The sequence below is a fragment of the Pteropus alecto genome, unplaced genomic scaffold, assembly GCF_000325575.1.
Source record: "Pteropus alecto unplaced genomic scaffold, ASM32557v1 scaffold116, whole genome shotgun sequence".
In the NCBI taxonomy this organism is placed as follows: Eukaryota; Metazoa; Chordata; class Mammalia; order Chiroptera; family Pteropodidae; genus Pteropus; species Pteropus alecto.
The window spans coordinates 610,717-634,614 of record NW_006439189.1 but is presented as its reverse complement, the minus strand read 5'-3'; the positions used below and the strand labels follow the sequence as shown (position 1 = coordinate 634,614).

The 23,898-nt window shown below is 34.7% G+C and overlaps 2 protein-coding genes across 4 annotated transcripts in view; one reads left to right on the top strand and one right to left on the bottom strand.

Moving 5' to 3' along the window:
• The window catches only part of TENM1 (teneurin transmembrane protein 1), a 756,077-nt gene extending 743,061 nt beyond the window's left edge, over window positions 1–13,016 (top strand). For all 3 annotated transcript variants that reach the window (XM_006916168.3, XM_006916167.3, XM_006916166.3), the window contains 4 exons: window positions 3,167–3,554; window positions 4,399–5,619; window positions 6,186–6,328; window positions 7,731–13,016. In XM_006916168.3, the coding sequence (XP_006916230.1) occupies window positions 3,167–3,554; window positions 4,399–5,619; window positions 6,186–6,328; window positions 7,731–8,489 (2,511 nt within the window). In that variant the 3' untranslated portion in view covers window positions 8,490–13,016. The remainder of the gene's footprint in view (window positions 1–3,166; window positions 3,555–4,398; window positions 5,620–6,185; window positions 6,329–7,730) is intronic.
• Window positions 13,017–16,097: 3,081 nt separating this feature from the next.
• Window positions 16,098–23,898, bottom strand: part of SH2D1A (SH2 domain containing 1A) — a 20,457-nt gene continuing 12,656 nt past the window's right edge. The window contains exons 2-4 of the mRNA XM_006916165.1: window positions 23,408–23,471; window positions 18,625–18,757; window positions 16,098–17,311 (exon numbers count right to left, since the gene is read on the bottom strand). Coding sequence (XP_006916227.1) covers window positions 17,271–17,311; window positions 18,625–18,757; window positions 23,408–23,471 — 238 coding nt within the window. The 3' untranslated portion in view covers window positions 16,098–17,270. The remainder of the gene's footprint in view (window positions 17,312–18,624; window positions 18,758–23,407; window positions 23,472–23,898) is intronic.

The window sequence follows — 23,898 nt, the reverse complement described above, 5'->3', positions numbered from 1 at the left end:
TTTTCCATAGTGGCTGTACCAATTTGCAATCCCACCAACAGTGTATGAGGGTTTCCTTTTCTCCGCATCCTCGCCAACACTTGTTTTTGATTTATTGATGATAGCCATTCTGACAGGTGTAAGATAATATCTCATTGTGGTTTTAATTTGCATTTCTCTGATGATTAGTGGCCTTGAGTATCTTTTCATATGTCTATTGGCCATCTGTATTTCCTCTTTGGAGAAATATCTGTTTAGGTCTTCTGCCCATTTTTTAATTGGTAAAATGCATACCTCTGATACCTCAAAATAATTCTGGTATTACCTCTGTAAATTTGCTTGCCATTTCTATATCATGATATATTAAAAGCAACAGCAGATATTTCACCTTAACATGCAGAAATTTTGTAAAAATTGTTTAACTTCTTCTAGACTGGTGAAAGTTACAAGTATTTTCATGCACAATAGCTTGTAGTCATTAGGAGAAAAATAATTATTTGGGTAATAGCTGCAGTTGCTTAAATGATCTCTTCTCCATTGAAAAATCAATTATTGTTTCTTATATTTTCTTTATGTGGTCAGTAATTCTCTGTCTTGATTTATAAGACTTCTCTGAGTTAATTGTATTTTGAAGACTTGCGAGGCTAAAATTTTGTATTATAGTAAATATAAATCTTTCATTTTCCTAAAATAACTCTTAAGAACTTCATTTTAAAAATTAATTTAAATATATGTTATAATCATTTAATAAGATGCTTTAGTTTGATACATTTACACAAAATTGCCTCTTGGAGGCTGAAATTTTCTTAGGCAGCCTGGAGATACAGAATGCCTTTGGCTTGAGCTTTCAGGTGGTTCCACACTGCCATCTGGTGGTAATTCTATGCCTTACCTTTTCAAATTTCTACCATCTCATTTCTAATTCTTGTTCGAATAAATATACAACCATGATTGTTCTTTTTTTTCTTCTTCTTTACAATGATCTCTTTTAAGATCTCCGAATCAACTTAAAAAATAAAAACTCACTCACTCTATTGTTTGGACTAATAAGGAATAGCTTTTTATCCTGTAGCAGCATAGTAGGTATTGGATGGACCCATAAACATTGTTTTTGAACAAATTGATAATGCCCACCCAAAGTGAAAAAGCAGCCAAGTAAGAGCTAAATGGTATTCTGGTAACACAACTGTTACATTCGCAATATTTCTAATCACGTCATCTATATCCTTGCCATTGACAGAAAACTTTAAAACAAACTAAGGAGTTTTTGAGAAAGCGCAGCATCAGCACCACCTAGTAACAGGGTAAGGCAGTGGTTGACTGCAGCGTGGAGGATGAGAGCATGGGAGAGAACACAATGGTGATGTACTATAAATGTTTGGCAAGGCTGGTAAGAGACTGTAAAAGCCATGGCCCCAGCAGGCTGGTACTAGATAATGTGTGATTGTCTCTGGCCTGTGTCACAGGTGACAGATGTCATTTGTTCATGGCCAATTGACAGAAGAGAGTGGAAAGGAGCTGAGAAATCTGACTTTCAGCATAGAGATGATGTATAAGCATTTTCTAACAGTTCCCCTTAGGTTCTGTTGAGTTCTGCCTTGGTCAGGGAGGACGTTCTCCCTTCATGTTGTCATGCACACACAGGAGTGCCGAGTCTCCTACTCTCTGTTCAGTGGGGTTTTCAGAGCTGCAGGTTGTCTACAGGTGATAAGGTGACAGGGTTTCCACCCAAGCTCTGTCTCCCTCTGCAGAGTACTTGGTGGAAAAGAAAGAAAGGACGAGTAAACGAACAAATAAACACTGACTTTGACTTCACAGTACTGACATTCAATTCAAAATCAATAATTCTCAGAAGGGTAGGGAGGATATGCAGTTTTGAAGACTTAAATGTACATTATATGTGCTTCTGTAATTCGTATTCTTAAATATGTAATTTATATTTAGAAAATGAAAAGATACCTATTGTTTTCATAACAGAAATTTCAGAAAAGAAAGTTTAACTAAGTCTTTTTGCTTTGTAAAGTGACACTCAAGAAGGGATGGGTAAAGCTCCATTGGGGAGTTAAATCAGAATTTCCAGGAATGAGTAATTTTTATTTTTATTATAAGATGAAATTTAAATGCTGTTCAATTAGAAATAAGATTGAGTCCTTCCTAAAACAGTGCTCTTTTTATGTCTAGATTTAAGATTAAAATAAAGTAAACCAATATCATTGAAACACTTGATACATGCAAGGCATTACACCTCAACAAATAACTTTCTGAAATACAGAACCAGAAGATTCTCTACTTTTAATGGCATGTTATCCTAATATAGTTTAGAACATGAATTGTGAAGCAATAATAATAATATTTTATATACAACTTTTCAGGAAGACATCTACCACGTGAAGTCAATAAGTACATTTTGGTGACTGTAACTTAATACATGGTATGCCCTGCCCTCCATTAACCTCCCTCCAATCTATCTCCACATTGAACTTTCTAGAATATGGACTTCATTGTTTCTCCCAGCTGTGCAAACTCCCTGTCCTTCAACTTGCTTTCAGTGGTTCCCTGTTACTAGCATATTTAAGTCCAAATTCCTTAGCATGGCTTAGAAAGCCCAGCATGACCTAGACCCAGCCTACTTAGATGACTTCATCTCTTACCCTTGACCACCACCTTCACCCCAACACACAATGCTCTAGCCACACAAAATTTCTCTCATTCTCTGAAAAAGCCATGCTCTCCTTCTTATCCAGACCCTCACAATGTTATGCTGTCTGTCAGGAGTACTCTCTTCCTACTCCACCACACCTGCCTCCTTGCCTTCACCTGGCCAACCTCTAATCACCTTTTGGATCTCAGCTCAGATGTCACTTTCTCCAGGGAGCCTTCCCTGACTTCCTAAGTCTGGGTTAGCTGCTCTTCCTCTGCATCCTGAAAGCACCCTGTACTTCCCCTGTCACAACACATTTCACACTATATTGAAATGGCTTGAGTACTTGTCTTCTTCCTCCATTAAACTATAAGTTCCATGAGGATAGACACCATTATCAACCACTACTGTATCCACTAGGGTTTACCACAATGCCTGGCACATAGTAAGTCCTCGATAAATTTGTGTTGAATGGATGAACATGTATTTTAATCTCCTTTACTTCAGTGGTACATTTTATGCTACTTTGCCTTTGTCTCATTTCAGTCTGTGATGCTTCTGTTACATAGCCAGCGGCGCTACATCTTTGAGTATGACCAATCGGATTGTCTGCTCTCAGTCACCATGCCTAGTATGGTGCGCCACAGCTTACAAACCATGCTTTCGGTGGGCTACTACCGGAACATATACACCCCACCAGACAGTAGCACTTCTTTTATCCAGGACTATAGTCGAGATGGCCGACTGCTACAGACCCTGCATCTGGGGACAGGACGCAGAGTTTTATACAAGTACACCAAGCAAGCAAGGCTGTCTGAAATTCTCTATGATACCACTCAGGTCACATTAACATATGAAGAGTCTTCTGGAGTGGTTAAGACAATACACCTGATGCATGACGGCTTCATTTGCACAATCAGATACAGGCAAACAGGTTTGTTGTGAAAGGGTGGTGATGTATACACCACATCACATTTTCTTATGAGATTTTTGCTGCCCACAGTCTGAGATGGAAACGTTAACCTACAGACATTGAATCCAACAAACTGCCACTTTAGTTTTCAAAGTATTTTCCACTGATAATTAAAGACATATTACAAGGTACATGAAAGTTTTCCTTAAAAACATACAGTGCATTTTTCTTTTTTTCTCTCAGCTCTTAAGAAAGTTGAGATCTAAGTACCTAGACTATCTGCAAAACTGTTCCTACTCACCACGAAATCCTCCCAAAGATGCAGCTGCAAGATATAAGTCTAACTAAAATGAGCTCAAGTCCTATGTAACCTCTATAAGCCTCAGTTGATGGCAAGTTATATTCAAAAGTCAGAACTTTTGATTATATTTCATTCTTGAAGTTTATAAAAATGGCCAAATCCAGTTACTTGAATGCTGGACTTTGTCAAAACCTGAGCCCCTGAGTTTGTAACACATTTTAAATGAATTGAAAGTATTTTTGTTAGTGATTATAAAAAGAAAGCATGTTTGTAACATCAGTTTAATGTGGATGGGTTTTTACTTCACTATGTCCTATAATTAAATTATTCTATAACTACAATGAGTATTTTAAAATTTTTTCAAATTTGATGACCACAACTATGAGAATATATACTACGAAATGATATGCCCAGGCATTAGATATCAGAGGTCGATCTCTAATATTTTGTTTTGAAAGTAAAAGCATCAATATTAAAAAAAATAATAATAACACTAGACTTTTCTGATTGCTCAACATTAAGCATCTAGCTTTCTTCTCACTATTTTGATTTTGATTCTTTCAGGACCTCTTATTGGACGCCAGATTTTCCGATTCAGTGAAGAAGGTCTTGTGAATGCTCGGTTTGACTACAGCTACAACAACTTCCGTGTCACCAGCATGCAAGCTGTGATAAATGAAACCCCTTTGCCCATAGACCTGTACCGATATATTGATGTCTCTGGTAGAACAGAGCAGTTTGGAAAATTCAGTGTGATTAATTATGATTTAAATCAGGTCATCACTACTACAGTGATGAAGCACACCAAGATCTTCAGTGCCAATGGACAAGTCATTGAAGTCCAATATGAAATCCTAAAGGCAATTGCCTACTGGATGACTATTCAATATGATAATATGGGCCGTATGGTAATATGTGATATAAGAGTAGGAGTAGATGCCAATATAACAAGATACTTCTATGAATATGATGCTGATGGGCAACTTCAAACTGTTTCTGTAAATGACAAAACCCAATGGCGTTATAGTTATGATTTGAATGGCAATATCAACCTCTTAAGCCATGGGAACAGTGCTCGTCTTACTCCTCTCCGATATGACCTCCGAGATCGCATCACCAGACTAGGAGAAATTCAGTATAAAATGGATGAAGATGGCTTTCTGAGGCAAAGGGGAAGTGACATCTTTGAATATAATTCTAATGGTCTGCTGCAGAAAGCCTACAATAAGGCTTCTGGCTGGAGTGTGCAGTATTATTATGATGGGCTTGGGCGACGGGTTGCCAGTAAGTCCAGCCTAGGGCAGCACCTCCAGTTCTTTTATGCAGATCTTGCCAATCCCATAAGAGTTACTCATTTGTACAACCACACGAGCTCAGAGATTACATCCCTGTATTATGATCTTCAAGGTCACCTTATTGCCATGGAGTTAAGCAGTGGTGAAGAATATTATGTAGCTTGTGATAATACAGGCACCCCACTAGCTGTGTTCAGCAGTCGAGGTCAGGTGATAAAAGAGATATCGTACACGCCTTATGGAGATATCTACCATGACACTTATCCTGACTTTCAGGTCATGATTGGTTTTCATGGAGGACTTTATGATTTCCTTACTAAATTAGTGCACCTGGGGCAAAGAGATTATGATGTCGTTGCTGGTAGATGGACAACACCTAATCATCACATATGGAAACAGTTGAACTTCCTTCCTAAACCATTCAACCTCTACTCCTTTGAAAATAACTACCCAGTTGGCAAAATTCAAGATGTTGCAAAGTATACCACAGGTATTTAAATGGTGTAAAACTTTACACTAAAGTAAAGAGATAACTCAGTGGTGTTTATCACATAATCTCAATGCCTTTGTAAATATGCTTCCTCTTCCTGCCAGTTAGCCCACAAGTTGTTGTGCAGTCATTCTCTTTCTTAGGCTTCTAGAGTGAGAAAAACTGCATAAAACATATTGCTTTTACATCCAAGTACATTTTCCTTCCCGTTTAAGCTTTCTGTTTGTAGTCTTCACTCTTAAAAGCTTATACAAATAATTTCATAAAAGAAAAATTCAGGATTCTGTTGCATCAAATAAATCTAGCATCACAGCTCTTGTGGCCTTAATACTACTAACACATTAAGAATTTCGGTGCAGTAAAATGAGTCTATATCTGTGATTATCCAATAAAAGGTTTCCCTATAGAGAGAGAATCACATATTTTGGAATGGGTGATATAAGGAGTTTTATCTCTAACTTTTCATTGGTTAAACATATTAAAGGCAAGAGAGATACCTTTTAAATTTTCCACAAAGGTTGTAAAGTATGAGCTTTTAATTTTTTTCTTTAATTTTTGTCTTACAGACATTGGAAGTTGGTTGGAGCTATTTGGTTTTCAGTTACATAATGTACTACCTGGATTTCCCAAACCAGAATTAGGAAATTTGGAATTAACTTATGAGCTTCTACAGCTTCAGACAAAAACTCAAGAGTGGGATCCTGGAAAGGTTAGTAAAATTTTATCATCTCTACTTAACTGAAGAAACAGAAAAGCATCCAATACTATGAAATAGTATTAACATATTATTTATTTTTGAGTTGTTGTTGATATTCACTAAAATGTCCATGATTAAGGAGGAGGTAGAAAAAAAATCTTCCATAAGGAAAGGATCAAGGGTTTGGATCCTCTGATTTAAAGTTTGGGAAAGACTAATGTGACTGGACGACTGTTGGGATAGACAAACAACAGGAAAGAGGAACTGAACTTTTAAAATTCTGAAATGGGCCACCAAGGGCAATTATGGATTCTATATAGGGAAAAATTGTTCACTAAGACACATGAAAACATCATATTTCCAACTGCAAAGTAATCTATGGCATAGTGCATTAAAATATAGGAATAACAGATAAAGAAATTATTCTGATAAATAAAAAGTATAAAAGAGCAATGAAATAAAAATAGTAATTACTACAGGGATAAAGTCTCTGGGAAAATAGAAATACCAAAACATACGAATTTTAGCACATGATTCCATCAGGTACAAATGAAAGTATGATGTACAAATGAAAACAAGAAGGAACTTTTTCTTTCAGTTGACAGAAATAAGAGAATCTGTGTTTGCAAAAAAAAATAAAACTGTAAATTGTGTGGGAGGGCTTCAAATTTAAGTTTAAAAAATTATAAGAGAAAGAAAATTCTAAATAAGTACTATACACTTATCCCTTTTTATAACTACATATGACATGTAAATACTTGTAATTAAAATTCCTAAAAAACAGTTTAGCAAAATGTTGAAAATTGCTGAAGCTTTGTAATGGATGCTTGGAAGTTCATTATTCTCTTCTCTCTATCTCTTAGTATGTTTGAAAATTTCCATAATTAAACGAGTTTTTATTTTAAGTCCACGTAAAAAGATCAGTGAACTTTTTGCTGATCTGCTGTTATTATTCATAAGGTCATAAGCTGCTTGAAAGCAAGAATAATGATGTATGCATCTCTTTATACCTTCCCGTGCCTAGTCTATTACTTTACAAATGGTCATAACAGCTAGTTGGTGTTAATTAAGTTGACAAAAATGAAATGTCTTTGTTTTGAGGGAGCTGGACCCACTTAATTTGAAATGCTTCCTAGCTCTGAAATTTTATGATATCAAGTCTGAACAAATTTCCTTATGTTTAACACATCAAGATACCAAGAAATATATGTCAGGTGATCACCTCACCTGTTAGTCTTTTCCTTCTAAATCTCTAATGAAGAGATTCCAAATTTGGTTTGTTTTTAAATAAAAAACCAGCAAATTAGAGAGAGAAGGAAGTAATCTTGAAAGCTTTTGTTTTCCACAGTCACCAAGCATGTGACAGGTGCTTAATCCTGTGCTACATTTGCACCATGCCTTTCTTCTTTCCTAGACTATCTTGGGTATTCAGTGTGAGCTCCAGAAACAGCTCAGGAATTTCATTTCTTTGGACCAACTTCCTATGACTCCCCAATACAATGATGGACGGTGCCTTGAAGGAGGGAAGCAGCCAAGGTTTGCCACTGTTTCTTCTGTTTTTGGAAAAGGTATTAAATTTGCCATCAAGGATGGCATAGTAACAGCTGATATTATAGGAGTAGCCAATGAAGATAGCAGGCGGCTTGCTGCCATTCTCAATAATGCTCATTACCTGGAAAACCTACATTTTACCATAGATGGGAGGGACACTCACTACTTCATTAAGCTTGGGTCTCTAGAGGAAGACCTGGTGCTCATCGGTAACACTGGGGGAAGGCGTATTCTAGAGAATGGTGTCAATGTCACTGTGTCCCAGATGACTTCTGTGTTGAATGGGAGGACTAGAAGGTTTGCAGATATCCAGCTCCAGCATGGGGCTCTGTGCTTCAACATCCGGTACGGGACAACTGTCGAAGAGGAAAAGAATCATGTATTGGAGATTGCCAGACAGCGTGCTGTGGTCCAGGCCTGGACTAAGGAACAAAGAAGGCTGCAAGAAGGGGAAGACGGTATTCGGGCATGGACAGAGGGAGAAAAGCAGCAGCTTTTGGGCACTGGGAGGGTACAAGGTTATGATGGGTATTTTGTTTTGTCTGTTGAGCAGTATTTAGAACTTTCTGACAGTGCCAACAATATTCACTTTATGAGACAGAGCGAAATAGGCAGGAGGTAACAAAAAAAATCTCTGCCTTTGCGTCACCAAAGACTGCCTGTTTTTAAAACATAAAATGGTTTATTGTATTGGTTTTCTAGATCAGAACTCTGTATATGTAAATATAGAGGAAAAACATATTCAACTGCCTTTCAATGTGACAGAAAATGGTATTTTAATATTGTTCGTTTAAACTCTTTAAGAAATGACAGAGATTTTTAGTCCTTGTGTGGCAGCATTTAAAATAACACAAGTAGATCTCAAAGAGCTAAAAACAAAAAGTTTTCAGAAAGCACCACTTTAAATCTGTCGAGCCATGCATATATGTGTTCAAATATACAGAAAGAACCCAAGGTTCTATATCTTTATGGTGACACAAAGTTTCATATTTAACTGTTGGCAGAAATTGCAGGCTATTTGAAAAGGTGGTGCAATAGTATCTGAACTTTGCATTTCGAAAGACTGCCAACCCTGTCACATTTTCCAGACCTGTTATAGGAAACTTAAAAAGAAATGTAAAATGTCTTCAGACACCATCTCCTAGAGTCAGGAACCATTCACCCTTCTTCCCTGATTATTCCACCTTGCTTGTTAAAGTAAATGCCATGTTGTTGTGCTGTGTTTTGGCTTGTAGTGGCTGGGTTCTGTCTACCATGTTTCCCTTTGGGTATGGTACCCAGACTGAATTGCCACTATCTGCTTGTGTGTACATGATACCAAGGCAGCTGGCCAGTGTAGCTTCTTCTACACAACCTGTTTTGACTGCATTTCTTTACTAAAGTGTCCAGCTGTATTGACATCGTGTAAACATAGCTTTTATTAATCTAGGTAGGAATTTCTCATTTATATAGATAGGGTGTGTTTTGGTCACAGTTTCACATTAGTGATTCAGTATTTATACACTAATCCAATGGTTTTGTGCACATGAAAAGTAATTTACTACAAAGTATGATTCTGGTAAAAAAAAAGAGACTGTAGCAAGTATACATGCCTGAGGTACTGATAAATTACATGCATTACTACTGCAGAAATTCATAAGAGCTAAGACCTTAAAAAAAACAGACCTACTTAAGTTTGAAAAGAAAGTGCCAAAGGGAAGACCAAACTAAATATCACAGTAGTTATTCTACATTTTTTCACCCCACTTATATTTATCTTTCAAATGCGCAATTCTGTATTGAACAACTCTCAGCCATTGTCAAGAAATTTAATGAAGCGTACCCTTTCCAACATAAAACATTTCAACTAATTATAGAGAAGCAGACTATTTTTTACCAAAATGACTTATTTAGTTAGTTGTTTTAGTTCTCTACCTTTGCCCATTTAGTTTGATTTTATCATCTCTCCTGCCTAGGAAAATAACTATTTTCCAGAAAGGGTGGTTTTATTCTGCAGTCATTTAAAATTTGAAAAAGAGGAGGATTACTGTTAATATCAGCTGCAGTTTCTCAATATTTATGAATCCTGTAATAAAAGAAGCTTCTTGGTGAGCTGGGAGATTTGTGCCCAGTGACAGAGACAGTTTGTAAAATTCTGTGTAATTGTAAGTTACCACAAATGAAAATACATGACGGCATGATGCGGTCTATAGAAAATTCTCCTGAGCCAGCGTCAGCACTTTCGTCACTGTCTCTGGACATTTGCTACGTATGAAGGAGAATTTATGATAGGATGTTACAGTTTGAATTATTTCCAGCTACTACCTAAATGCAATGTAGGGTCATTGTCTTGCTTTGTGATGACGGTGTCTTTGAAAAGATGCAAAGTCAGAATCCAGGCTCAGGTTAAGGTTTTTAAGGAATCTGTCTCCTTACTACACGAAATACAGTAAGGGAAAGACAAGGACCCACAGACAGTAAGGGAAGGAACATCCAAACATTTCATTTTCAAAACCTTCAGATTGGGATTACCACATTCTTACACATGTATTGGGGGTGGTGGTGATTCATGATGAACTCATCTCTCTTTTTAACTGAAAGTACACCAGCTCAATCCAGACTACAATCATATTTTTTTTTCCCTGAATCAGGCCTGTGTTAATAGTACAGTATTTATTCAGGGGGGGTGGATTCTAAAATGACTAAAAAACGTGTTGAAAATTTGAATACCTTTACACCAACCTAAAAAGAGACCTTAAGTTCCTAGAACCTCTGATGTTCTTTTAAATTAATGGAAAAGTAATTTGTGAACTGTATATAGAGCGTGTATTCATAAATGTGATGATATATTTTATCACTAATCCAAAATGTTGGTATTAGAGTCTATTTTGCTTCTGTTTTAAACGATTATATTTTTTTTCAAATCACTTACGATGTATCATTTTCAAAGTGTTTTAAATATCCATTAGAAACAAATATCCAAAACTTTTACTTAATAGTAATTACTTTGAACTATACATTTCTAGTTCATAATACATATTTATTTAGTTTGTGTCTTTAGTTACTTTAAGATATATTTGTATTGTATGCAAGAAACGCACTTTTTATTATTTACAGCTGTGATTTTAACACTGCCTTGAGCTATTACTGTTCTCTTTACCACTTCCAAAGATTTTGGGAAGAAAGAGAAAAAAACCCAAAGGTTAACACTAATGAGTAGTAAATGTAAGAGAAACATTTTGGCATTTCTTAATAAGAATGGAGATACTGAGTACATTGCTTCCTATTTGGCTGAATACAAAGAATGCCTTCATTGACTTGTAGTTCTGAAGTTTAAATTAATGAAAGACCAATTCATTAGCATTTCCTGATGAAAGTAAAAGCATTTTAAAGAGAAAAATGAATTTCTCATACCCAGAAGACGGGCTGCTGACACTGCACAGCCATACCCCATTCAAGCAAGTTAGAGTGAGAGCACAATAGTTGGGCTCTCCTATGAAGAACATTCTGGGCTAGAGGCAAGGAATACTCTGGTTATTTCTTTTTCCTAGATAGGCCCATTTTATTATTGCTTTTTTGTTTTGTTTTTGTTTTTACTCTTGCACTGCAATCTAGAGATCTAAATGAGCTGAAAAGTTCAGTTTAATAGACATTTAAATACATTTCTTTTTAGTTGTCATTCTAACCATTATTGATTAGAAGCATGACTCCTGAAAAGGAAATAACATCCAAATTTTAGCAAAACACTCACCATATAAATAGGCATATGTTTTATTTTTAACCCAGTAAAATAATATAGAAAATAAGTGTGTCCCTTGCTGTCAATTTATGTAGAAGATCTGTAATATACAGACTATACATACACACACACACATATATATATATGCACACACACACGACATAGCCAAATGTATGAAAACTTGACAATACATAGAGAAGTATAAAATTAAATTACAATTTTCATAAGATTTTTCTTTTTCATCACTGTTGGCATAGTTTTAAGCATTCCATCATGTCATTTGTACTTTTTTCTTTCTTTTTTTTTTAAATTTATATTTTTAAACAGAACAGGCCCCATGAATGAGTCGGGGCAAAGATTTTGCATTTATAAAGTTATGTTCCTATAAGGGCAATTGTAGTGATGTTCGGTGGTTAATGGAAGCAAAAGTACAGTAATCAAGTATTAAAAGAAACTTTTGGAGTGTATTATAGCTTGTGGAAACCAGAATGCTATAGATTGGAAGCAACATTCTTGTTTTCTTGGAGAAATTCACATACGCATAGCTGACCTGACTAGTACTCAGACCTCAGACTGCTCTTCCACAAAGTTCTTTATTCTGCAAAACAAACACACAAAAAAATTCAAAACAAAACCCCCCAAATAACAACCACCACAAAATAGTGACTGTTATTTCAGTGTGTCCTTCATGTGAAAGCTATTAGGGACAAAATATACTACTGTATGTAAGAAGAAATCACTTCCTAAACAGTAACTGAAAATAGTTAGAGTTAAACTTGCTATGGATTTTGTCTTAGCAGTTGTCATCATATATTATTTGTCAAAAGAAATGTGTTTGGCAGTTAAAAATCTTTCCTTAGATTTAGTGGTAGACTCTTAATAAATGTTAGTATATCAGATTGTGTCCTTGAAAAATATTTTATCTGTATGAATCATGACAATGTCTAACTCTTTATTGTTCTTCCAGCAAAAGCATCAATAAGAGAAAAAGGTGAAAAAGAGAAGTATATACTTTATGTCAGAAAAATATTCTTTTTAGCTGCTTACATTCTCATGAAAAGTAAAGATGTTTACAGTGTATGCCAAGATTTTCAGTTTCTATATAACAACAGTGAAAGGTTCTAATCATACTGAAAATTGTGTTATAATGGCCTGAGCTGTGTTGCTAGGAAACAATAGGTTCCAATTTTGTATTCCTGCTCCTACTCTTGTGCTGAAAAGTGACTGGAAACTGTACAAGTTCATGTTCTCTGGCTGCAGTTAAATGGTCTTTTGCATTTTGCTCTGGTTTTCAGTCCAGAAGCATGCATTTTTCTACAAGAGCATCACAACAACATGCTGTAAATATTTAAAGTTAAACATTGTGTTGATATTCGAAAGAAAAAAAGTACTTTGAATATTTCATTTTTAAAAAATAAAATTGCAAATGAACACTGTGTCTTATTTTATTCTCGTGCCAAACTGCATTCTCAACTCAATCTGGTAACCTGAGATATGAAAAGTGGCTCCTTAATAGGGAACAATAAACCCATGTTATCTTGAAAATGTAGGTACAGAAATCAAAATGGCACTAATCCTAAGCAGACATCTCTTCATTTTTATTTTTTATACAAATAGAATCTCTGACATTAATGACCATTTAATGTCATTAGCTGTTGAAAGTTTAAATGCCTCTAGACTATAACTTTTAAAAAGATTTTTCTCTCCTATGGATGCTTTTCTTGGCAATAGAAAGAAAATAAAAAATTGTAAAGTGGGTGGGGGGAGAGCAGGGCATCCAAAAGCATTGTTAAAAAAAATGAATGGCCAGGAGAGGTAATCAGGAAAGACTCTAAAACAAGAACTCTTCTGAAGCCCTATGTCTTAGGCAATTTACAATCGCCATTTGGCACTTGCTTTTTCACAATAAGAAATTTACTAGTGACACTGGGAAAGCTGACCAACAGACCTTCCAAAATGTAAGTTGTTAATAATGGAGTACCTATAGTCCAAACAGCCTGTTACTGAAACTGACTTGGAATCCTGGAATTGACAACACTTTAAAATGCCCTACTGCCTTTTCATTCACTGATATATACACAAATACAGTGATGGGGATAGATATTAGTATCACCTGGAGATTTTTTTTTTTCAAAATATGCAACCTACACTCAGGGTGCAAAAAGAAAGAGTCAGGCACTCTCACACTTAGAGAATTGTTAAAGAGTTAAGAGATTTCTCCATATTCCTTTCCTATTCACCCTCACTTTTAGAAATCTTTGACTAACAATGCTATTTACACATTTAGTAATATTGCTATCTTAAATTTATATAATTCTAGCACCTCAGCAATCCTGTAAGGTAAGCAAGACTTAATTGTTCCTACCTGGCAAATGCAATAATAGTAACGGACTGACTTATCTAAGGTCACACAGATAATCAGTGACAAAGCTGAAAAGAAAATTCAAATCTCATATGTTATGTTAATAAGCTTTCTCCAATTAGGTTTGTTATATCTTTATACATAAAAATATTAATTTTAAAAGTCAAATGACCTAATGATGAAAATTCAGCCTTTTACAAGTTTGGTCAATAATCCTAAATTATGAAAGTGTCAAAACTGGGTAGTTTAACTTTACCCCTAACTGCAAACTGTAAAATAATGGTATCCCATTTACTACAAGGGCAAACATAGACAACAAAGCTGAATTTATAGTCCACTAACAGAAAGATTAGGCATCTTGTAACCTTAAAATGTTCAAGGGCAAATCTAAGTTTTATTATGAATAGACTTTGGATTCTGAACTCAATAAAGTAAATCAAATAAAACATAAGTTGATGTCTAAATATTTTTAACAGGTTTTAAAGCTTTTTCTCACTTTAAATCCTCTGTCCATTTTACCACAAATATCTTAAATCCAGCCTTTTATACCAGAAGACTTAATCAAAGGTAATCTCTGTAGACTTACTCTACCTATGTGTTACCACCAAAGTTCCCTTCTGATAACAGCCAAATTGACAATTACCTAAACTGGTCTCCCTACTAACCTTATCTCTTAAGAACAAATTTCAGAGAAAATGAACAAGTATTTGATAAACTGTCATGTTTTCTTGTGGACTTGTTAACTTTTTCTGAACTGAGGTGTACACTTAGAAATATATGAGCATTTTTCTGTCTTGACTCAGCATCTTACAGGTATATGTTAGCATGGCAATATTTTAAACATGGCAAGGATATGACCTTTCTGTAAAGGTGCAAGCTAATAGAAGTCGGGAAATAGCAAGGATGCTTATGCTGGAAAAGAAAAAGTAAACAGAACTTGATGAATAAAAGGCCAGCAAAGAAGACAACGGGTAAGCACATCAACTGGAAAGTTTGATAGTAGCAAAATCATAAAAGCATCACCTTTTTCAAGGAATCTGTCTAATAAGATAAGTAAGATGGCCTTCATCAATATTTTATTTAATATATGAATAGCACCTATCTATGAATGTTTTCAAAGGAATATTTTAAGACAAATTAGGTTAAATAAGCTTTCAAGTACTTTATTAAAATATGAAAGATCATTAATGATTCAAAAAGGCTTTATCAAAAAAGGCTCTAGTAAAGGAACAGGCAATCATAATTCACATATTTAGGATTATTCCAGAATGAACAAATTAGAGTAAAAAAATAGTTATACCTATTAAAATTTAAACCTGAACTACAAATAATGAAAAAGTATCTAAACATATGCATTTTATTTTGAAAGTCAGTTTTCTGAATTCCTTTACAAGTTAAAATAATGCGTTTACTTCTAGAAATGGTAAACAACCCACAATACATTATTGCACTTCCATAGCATCCATGTTAAATGCTCAGAAATCAGATCTTGCCAGCACACAGAAGTAGCTCTGTCTCTTGGCAGTTCACTAATTAGTAACCAAGCTCATCACCACTCACCTACACCCTAGAATAATAATTTATTCGTTTATAATAAAACTTAGCCTTTTCCTCTGAACCATGGACCACAGCATTTTTGTTGACTCATTATGCCTCTAAATACAAATGTACCTACATATTGGGAACCTCATTTACCATGTGCTTATCACCTTTTATTGTTATTTTCTTGTTTTTTATTGTTTTTTTTCTTTTTTCCTTTTTTTAATTAAGTTTATTGGGGTAACATTGGTTAATACAATTATATCATTTTCAGGTGTACATTATCATTTGACATCTGTATATTCTATTGTGTGTTTACCACCCAAAGTCCAGTTTCCTTCAGCTACCTTATATTTGATCCCCTTTACCCACTTCACCCTCTCCCTACCCCCCTATATTTGACCTCTTTTACCCCGTTTACCTCCCTCCTCCTCCCCCATCCCCTATCCTCTGGTAACCACTAGTCTATAGTCCATGTCTATGAGTCTCTGTTTGTTTGTCCTGTTCATTTGTTGCTTTTAGGTTTATATCCCACATATAAGTGATATCATATGATTTTCAACTTTTTCTGTCTGGCCTACTTCGCTTAGCATGATTATCTCAAGGTCCATCCATGTTGTTGCAAATGGCAGTATTTCTTTTGTCTTTAATTGTTACTGTTTTCTTGTTCAACTAGACAGTGAACTGCCTGAGTGCAGGGACAAGGTATATTTTTATTTCTCTACCCCAGTGCCTAGTGTGTGTATTAAGTGAATGAATTCTATGAGCTCTGAAGCAACTTGACATATAATCAAATCGCAAGAGTCATAAAACCATAAAATGTGAAAAAAAAATACAAATTCCCATCACTGTGTAAAATCTTGACTTTCACTTAGGTTGCAATTACTTATAATTGTTAAAAATTAATGTAACCATAAGCTTTTCAATTGTCTATAGGGCTATCTAATAGGGAGACTCCTCATATACCAGCCACTTCTGAGCCACAGCTGAGGAGCCTTAGCTGATGAAGCTTCCCCTTCAAAATGAAGTTTTACATGGAGTAGCAACAATAGAGGCAGACAGAGGTAAATGAAAAGAAGTCAGGTCCACTTCATCGGATTTGTGATATAATTTCAAATCCTATAGCATCAACTGTAATAAACATTTAGAGCATATTTTAAATTGTAAGATTTTTAAACTCAAGATTGTCTGTAGATTTTACTCTCCAAAATCAGAACACTAGGCAAGAAGGTTGCTTTCAGAATTAAATGAAAATTCTTCACTCTTTATCTAGTACTTGTTTTAGCACATAGTGGACAGCTTCATAAATCTCAAAAAAAGCCTACAACACCATAGCTAGTGGAGAGCATAATGCCTAATGCAGAACTACACATTACAAAAATGAGGGACATGAACCAGCTTTAAAAATCAAGCAAGACACTTAAAAAATCAGTAGCTATCAAATAATATTTCACTAAAAATGGTGCTTTTGAAAAAAAACAGGATTGTTTTTATTTATATTTAGCAAGAATTAACATTAATCTTATATAAAGCATCATTATGTTTTAAATCATTTCCCATTTGTAAATATAATAACTGAAAATAACTTGTAGAATTAGTTTTCCTGCTCCTCATTATCCACAAAGTTCATTTCAGCTTTAAGATCATGCTAGATGCCTCCATTACAGGACTATGATTATTTTAGAAATGCATTCGTAGCTCATTGAACTGTATTATCTACAATATATAATATTTAGCATATATTTAAATTATCAAAAATAAAGTACAAGGGGTTTTATTTTTCTTCATGGTGCTTTCAGGAAGACATCAGGATCTTCTCTTCTCCCTAAAGAAAAATAATAACAAAAGTCAAGAAAAGATAAACTTATAAGCTATTAAAATTATAGGTTAACTTGAATTTATAATTGTAAAATTTCCAACTGCATAAAGCTCACAGAGATGCAACCCAATAGTACAGCTCAAGCAACTAGTATGTAATGCTGAATTATAGATAGTGGAATATGGAACAAAGAGCAGTTAGCCAATTTGTAAATTGGAGTTCTATTTCCATTTCTATTATAAAAGCTAACTATTCATTAATTTAATTTACTACTTGAGTCTAATTGTCATTGTATGCCTGAGTCTGGTCCCTGTCAAAAAAAAAAAAAAAGGATATAACAACACATTTTCTTTTATCATAAATATTTATTGTTTCACTCAGGCATATTCTCTTACTCCAAACAAATGATTGACCCCTCTCAATAGATGAGTAAACAATTCATAGCTGATAGCTGCAGACATTGGCTAGTATTCGGTGGTTAGCTTGAAACGTACACTAAAACAGCTTTGCTCAGGAAAATGTAATAATTTGTGCCTGTGAAATAATGAAGCCTACTAATTTCATTTCTTTGCTACAATAAAATTTCATTAATATAAGCACTGCAAATTCAAAAATCAGGATGACACAGGCCAGGCTAACATAGCTTTTTCTTTTCTTTTTTTAACATTAGCTTTTTCATCTCTAAAGGGGAAATATATTTTACTAAGCAAAGATAAAGGACATTCAGGTGTTCTCTGAGTTGTCCCATTTTTCAAATTATTTGTGTCTGAATTAGTGAAGTGAAACGGTACTTATGTATTGACAAAAGGGACTGGGAAGAACAAGATGGAGCAAGAGAGGTTAAATGTGGGCTCATAGAATTGTTTATATTTTTGCAGAGTTTTATTAAAAGTTCATAGTATATCATATTGAAACCGTAGCATGTAAATAGCTTCCCCTCACTTGATTTGCTGGCTACATCTACTTTCTCATTGTATTTTTCTTACAAAACTTCCTATAACTATATGTTTATGAATAGGTTGAGCTTCCAAACCCTGTCAAAAATTAACAGTAGGGTGGGGGTCTGGGCAGAAAAGGAAGGGGATTAAGAAGTACAAACTTCCAGTTAGAAGTCACAAGGATGGAATGTACAGTATAAGGAATGTAGTCCATAATATCGTTATAACTATGTGCTGTGACAGATAGTTACTAGACTTATTACGGTGATCAGATCATAAGGTATATAAATGTCTAATCACTATGTTGTATGCCTGAAACTAATGTAATATTGTATGTCAACTGTAATTAAAAATATTTTTTTAATTAAGAATAACCCATACCTTGTGTACCTCTAGTTGAAGACTTCTCAACTGGATACTGCAGAGGTATTACAATACCTTGATCTGGTTTCTGAAATGCTGAAATGAGATTTTTTATTTTCCGGAAAAATCGTTTATGTACCCCAGGTGCTGTCTGGAAAATAAAAGGCCAAGCAAATTATTCACCTACCTCATAATGATACAAAAAGGCCTACAAAATATATGAGGAATGCTTAGAGAAGTAACATTTGTGTAATTTATTCAAATATTTGAAAACCTAAGGAATTAAAAAAACAACATTCCAGAAGAATGTTGTTTTTTCAGTTGGCTGAATTTCCCTGTAAGAGGAGCTAATGAGCTGTCATTTCAGTTCTCCCAAGGGTGGTATCAGTTTGTACAAGGTTTTGCTCATTGCCTTGCCCTTTCTACCTGCTACCTATCATATATCCTGAACCTCTAAGGGTATACAGGCAATTACCCACAATGAATTCACCAACAGAGAAGATACAATTAAACACAAGAAAAACATAGATCCTACGGGTCATTAATAGAAAGCCTTAAGAACCAAAAACAAAACAAACAAAAAGCAAAACAAACCAAAAAAACAACACATCCTCCCTGTCATCATCCCACAGTGTAAAATGCTACACGACTGTTATGATACATACAATGCATGGTTAGTTAGTCCTTATACATTCACCTCACAATATGTCCTGCCTCATCCTTCACATTAAATTTTTTCCTCCTTGGGAAACTTCTATATCCTCCCCCAAATTACCCTCTCTGTCAACACTTCACTTGTGACAAAGCTTTGTCTATGACACAAAAATGAAAGACTATATAATGTCACCTTTATTTATTTGTTTGTTTTTGAAGGGATCATTATTTCCAGGTTACTGTTAAAATGTATTCTTTTCCTGACATCAATTTTCTTGCAAAGAAACAACTTGAAATCAACAACAATTTCCTGCAAAAGCTTAAGAGCCAAACTTTCGACATTAACTCAAAACTGTCATTTTACATGAAATAAAATAGTATTGCTATAAGCAATTGAATGATGACTAGGTTTTTTTGTTGGGGTTTTTTGTTTGTTTGTTTGTTTGTTTTTATTTTTGTTTTTTTAGAAAGCCATTTTTCAGCTATTTCATCTGGAAGATTGTTTAGGTGAGAGCTGTTTGTTAGCATTTAATAAGAAAATATGAAGGCTGGCATGCAGACTTCTGCCAACTAGACTAACAGCTGAAGATAGTACACTGTCTATAGTAACTCTTGGGCATTTCTTACCTTAAGGTAATTTTTCATTGAAAGCACTGGAAAAGTTCTTTTGAGAGTTAAATTAGTGTCCACAGCTAGGAGTGTCAGTAGGTGTAGAACACTCTCAACATTCAGCTCTACCCCTATGGTCAAAACATCTTCCCAGAACTCGATCTCACCCAAAATAACATGGCCATTCTTACAGGGGTCCAAACAGTTCGTTGGCTCCAAGATAGAAGCTCCAAATTGCAAAGGCAGGTTATAGGTACAAAATACCCCCTTATATCTTCCTTACAGCACTTTTTCATTTTCAAAGGACTTTTTCATCTCTTGCCCCTACTAGTTCCTCAGAGATTGGCAGTTATTAGTTGATTTGGTTATTCTATTCCCATTTGACAGGTGAAAAAATAAAAATACAAAGAGATAGTTCAGCTTGCCCAAGGTCTCACAGATGATCAGAGGCAGAAGTGGTTCTAGATCCCAGGACTTAGTCTCTTATCTTTCAGATCAGGTCTAGACCAAAGAGATTCTAGTGAAGTTAGAGTCACCAACCAGAAGAGAAACTATACACTTCCCCAGTGTGAAAAGATTTCAAACCACACATCTCTTTAGCTGTTCTTGTGGCTTGTAAAATCATTTATCAACAGAAGCACCTTTTTTTATGGAGACTTACATGCAGTTAACTCTTGATTATCCATACAGAGGAGAATAATAGCACTGCATTTATAAAAGCAATTTGAATTTGGGATGATGTTTCATTGGCAAATGACTGACTTCATTTATAGTGATTTGTTTAGGCTAATAAGTAAAATTATTTAGCATCTACTGATCTACTGATGGTAAACTATCCAGAAAAGCCCAAAGGCACTGAAGTCAGCAGCGGGGCAGGAGTTAGTACAGTTTTTACAATGTACTGCTGGCAATGCAAATATTAATAAACGATAGGTAATGGTATGTAGAATTCTCTGAATTAAAAATTTAGCAAAATTTTAGCCTGAGTCACATGAGAAAAGTTAATACACTAGGAAACGATAAAACCTAAAAGTCTATCTGACACTAGAAATTGATATAATATTTGTCTTTCATAATTCAGTGGATCCAGGTTTCAATCTTATTCCACTCTTTGAAACAAATCTCAGACTTACTTAGATTTCTAGCACAATCTTTGCACAGAGCATAGAATGCTACTACCATGTTTTCCCTGCAGTGTACCAAACTAAAGCATTGTTCTGAAAGCCATGTAAATATCTTCCAGTTACCCAATTTTGAAAATACGATTACTGCAACAATTGTACCACTGACAATTTCCATCCTGTCACTGAATTCAGCTATTGTTCAAGTTTGTATATTTCCCATATTTTCATTTCTTTGTTCTGTATGGATCCATGTTTTGGATCACAGTTGGTCTTTGATATGCTCTAGAGAAATGTCTTCCAGTCAGGTGATATGAGCTCTGAGAATACACACTAGTTTAATATTCACCTTAGCAAAAATATAACTAAGAAGGCAAATTTAGCAGATAGAAAAAATTGCAATAGCATTTCAAAAATAAATCTAAAGAATTTTTTTAAAAACACTTTTCCCTTTGGAGAAAACATACCAATCTTCTGCTATCTTGGTACAGAGAATTATAATATTATTATATAAACACGGTCAGACCAGACAACAGAATGAGAGAGTACTTATGTTCAATAGGTCTTTTCTTCCTTAACATGATCATAATAAGCATGTAACAATCCGCATATGATGTTATACTTGAAATGGAAGAAAACAAATTTAAAGACAAAGTTAGCTAAATTCCAATAATTTAAGATCCTTTCCATAAAGAATATTCTTCAGCAGCTGAAGGCTACTTCTCTAGGGAGAAGAGCTATTTCTGGTCAAATTATATACAAATATATGTATATATGTCATATACAACTATTCTTCATAATAAATGAAATTTAATTTTTTATTTAATCATCTCTGCAGTGATGCAGAGAATTTTAAAAAATAAACAGTATAAATAGTTTTGATCAGAAATGGTATTGCTTTTCCTCTAATTAGTATTGTAGTATTAATTATTCTAGTAAAAAGCAACAATGTGTTTGGAAACTTGCCCTAATTCATCTCAGTAGTTCAAAACATTTTTGATCTGCAACTTGTGCATTCTAGATTACTGATGAATTTGTAAAAGTTAGAGCTGTTTTAATTTTTTTTTAAGCCTAGGCTTTAGAGTTTCTTAAATGCATAGATTGGTTGAGTTATTAACAGAGGTAGATATTAGCATTTAGTTTCAAACAGCTCAATGAAGTGCTCTCATTATAAAGATAGAATGTTTTAAAGTCAGAAATCAGAGAAAGCATTTGAGGGCAAAAATTTCAGCTGCAAAGACCTCTACATTGGTAATATATACTACCCTCACACATGGAAATAGATTCATTCTACAGGCATTTCTTGAAATAGTACAGTGCTTTCAAATGTTTTCAAAGCCATAAGGACCCATTTTTCTAATGAAATCTTACTCAGAGCTCCAGTTGATAAAATAAAAAGGAACTGCTCAAATTGAAGACAAATTGCAGACTCAAAAACATACCCACTTATGACCTTCTTTGTTTCTGCAATCCCCCAGGCAACTCCAAGTCACCCAGATAGAAGAACCTTAGAATTTTGCAGAGCATAGCTTAAAAACCACTGCAATGTTTCCTCTATCTCTTTTCCACCTCACTATGCCCTTCCCAGATGGCTCAGCTGAGAGTCCTGCCTCCACACACATAGAGCAACCCTAATTACCCTAATACTTGGAAAATCCTCACTTCTTTGAACAGCTATGGTAAATAATGTGGAACTTGACTATATACAATCATAGTGTTAGCAATTTGGGCAAGTTCACATTTTGATGGCTTACTATGTAGGAGGGCCTGTGGCTAAAAGATTTCTTTACATGCATTAACTCATTTAATCTTCAAAATGAGCCCTATAAGTAAGGGATTATTTTCAGGCTCATTCTACAGATGAAGAAACTGGTTCAAAGAAAAGTCAAGTAACCTGCACAAGGTCATAGACCTCTCAGGGAGGATGGGGAACCTGACTTGGAACCTAGATCTACCGGAAAGCAAAGCACAGGTTTGCTGTTTCTTCATGCTGTATCTCCCCAAGGGTATTATAAGCTTTTAGAAAACAAGAGTCATGTTGTTTAATCCTCCATAGCACTAACACTCATATTATTATCATTTGCTAAATAATTGCTGATTTAATTATTTTATACATTTTTTAATATGCTTTCTAAAATTTTGCATAGGCACTAAATGGTTGACACAATTCTTCAACCTTTTAAAATCTTTTCTCTAAAGCAAAACCACTCCATACAATGGTGGTTGAACAGAACTGGAACCAAAGTTCTCTAAAGACTTTTTAATGATCCATGAACAATTTTAGATTGGAACTCTAGTGATTTGAATCTGATGAATATTTGAGAATGTAGGATTTGACAGCTCTTTTATAAAACCAGCCTAAATTTCAAACATCTCCATGATACCCACAGAAGTAAGAATAAATAAAAGAGCTATACCTCAGCACTCCAAGAACCTGTTTCTGTCTGGGACACTCGGTATGTATAAATGTAACCTTGATACCTGTGAAAGAATAAACTCCATTACTGAAAAATTCCAAAAGAACAATGGATGCTCAAAATTTGAGTTTAACTATTACATATAAATGTTACACATACTGGGACACATATATATGATACCATGACATTCATAGGAAGAAAAGCCTAGAGAATCTAACTTCCTTGCATGTTATATCTGGCTAATCACAGTTTCCAGTAAGCCTTCTTTATCTTTGTCTATTTTTTTTTAATGTGGGAGCTCACACTCCTAAAGATTTGTCTAGTTGAAAGTTTGGACAGAAAGAAGCTACAGATCAGTTGTAACTGGTAAAAATCATAAATTATCAAATAGATTTAACAAAATATAGTCTTATTGGTAAGTACGTATAGAGCTTAAGTATATATAGGTGAAAACATTTCACTGGGATAAGGTACTACCAGGTCCACTTCAA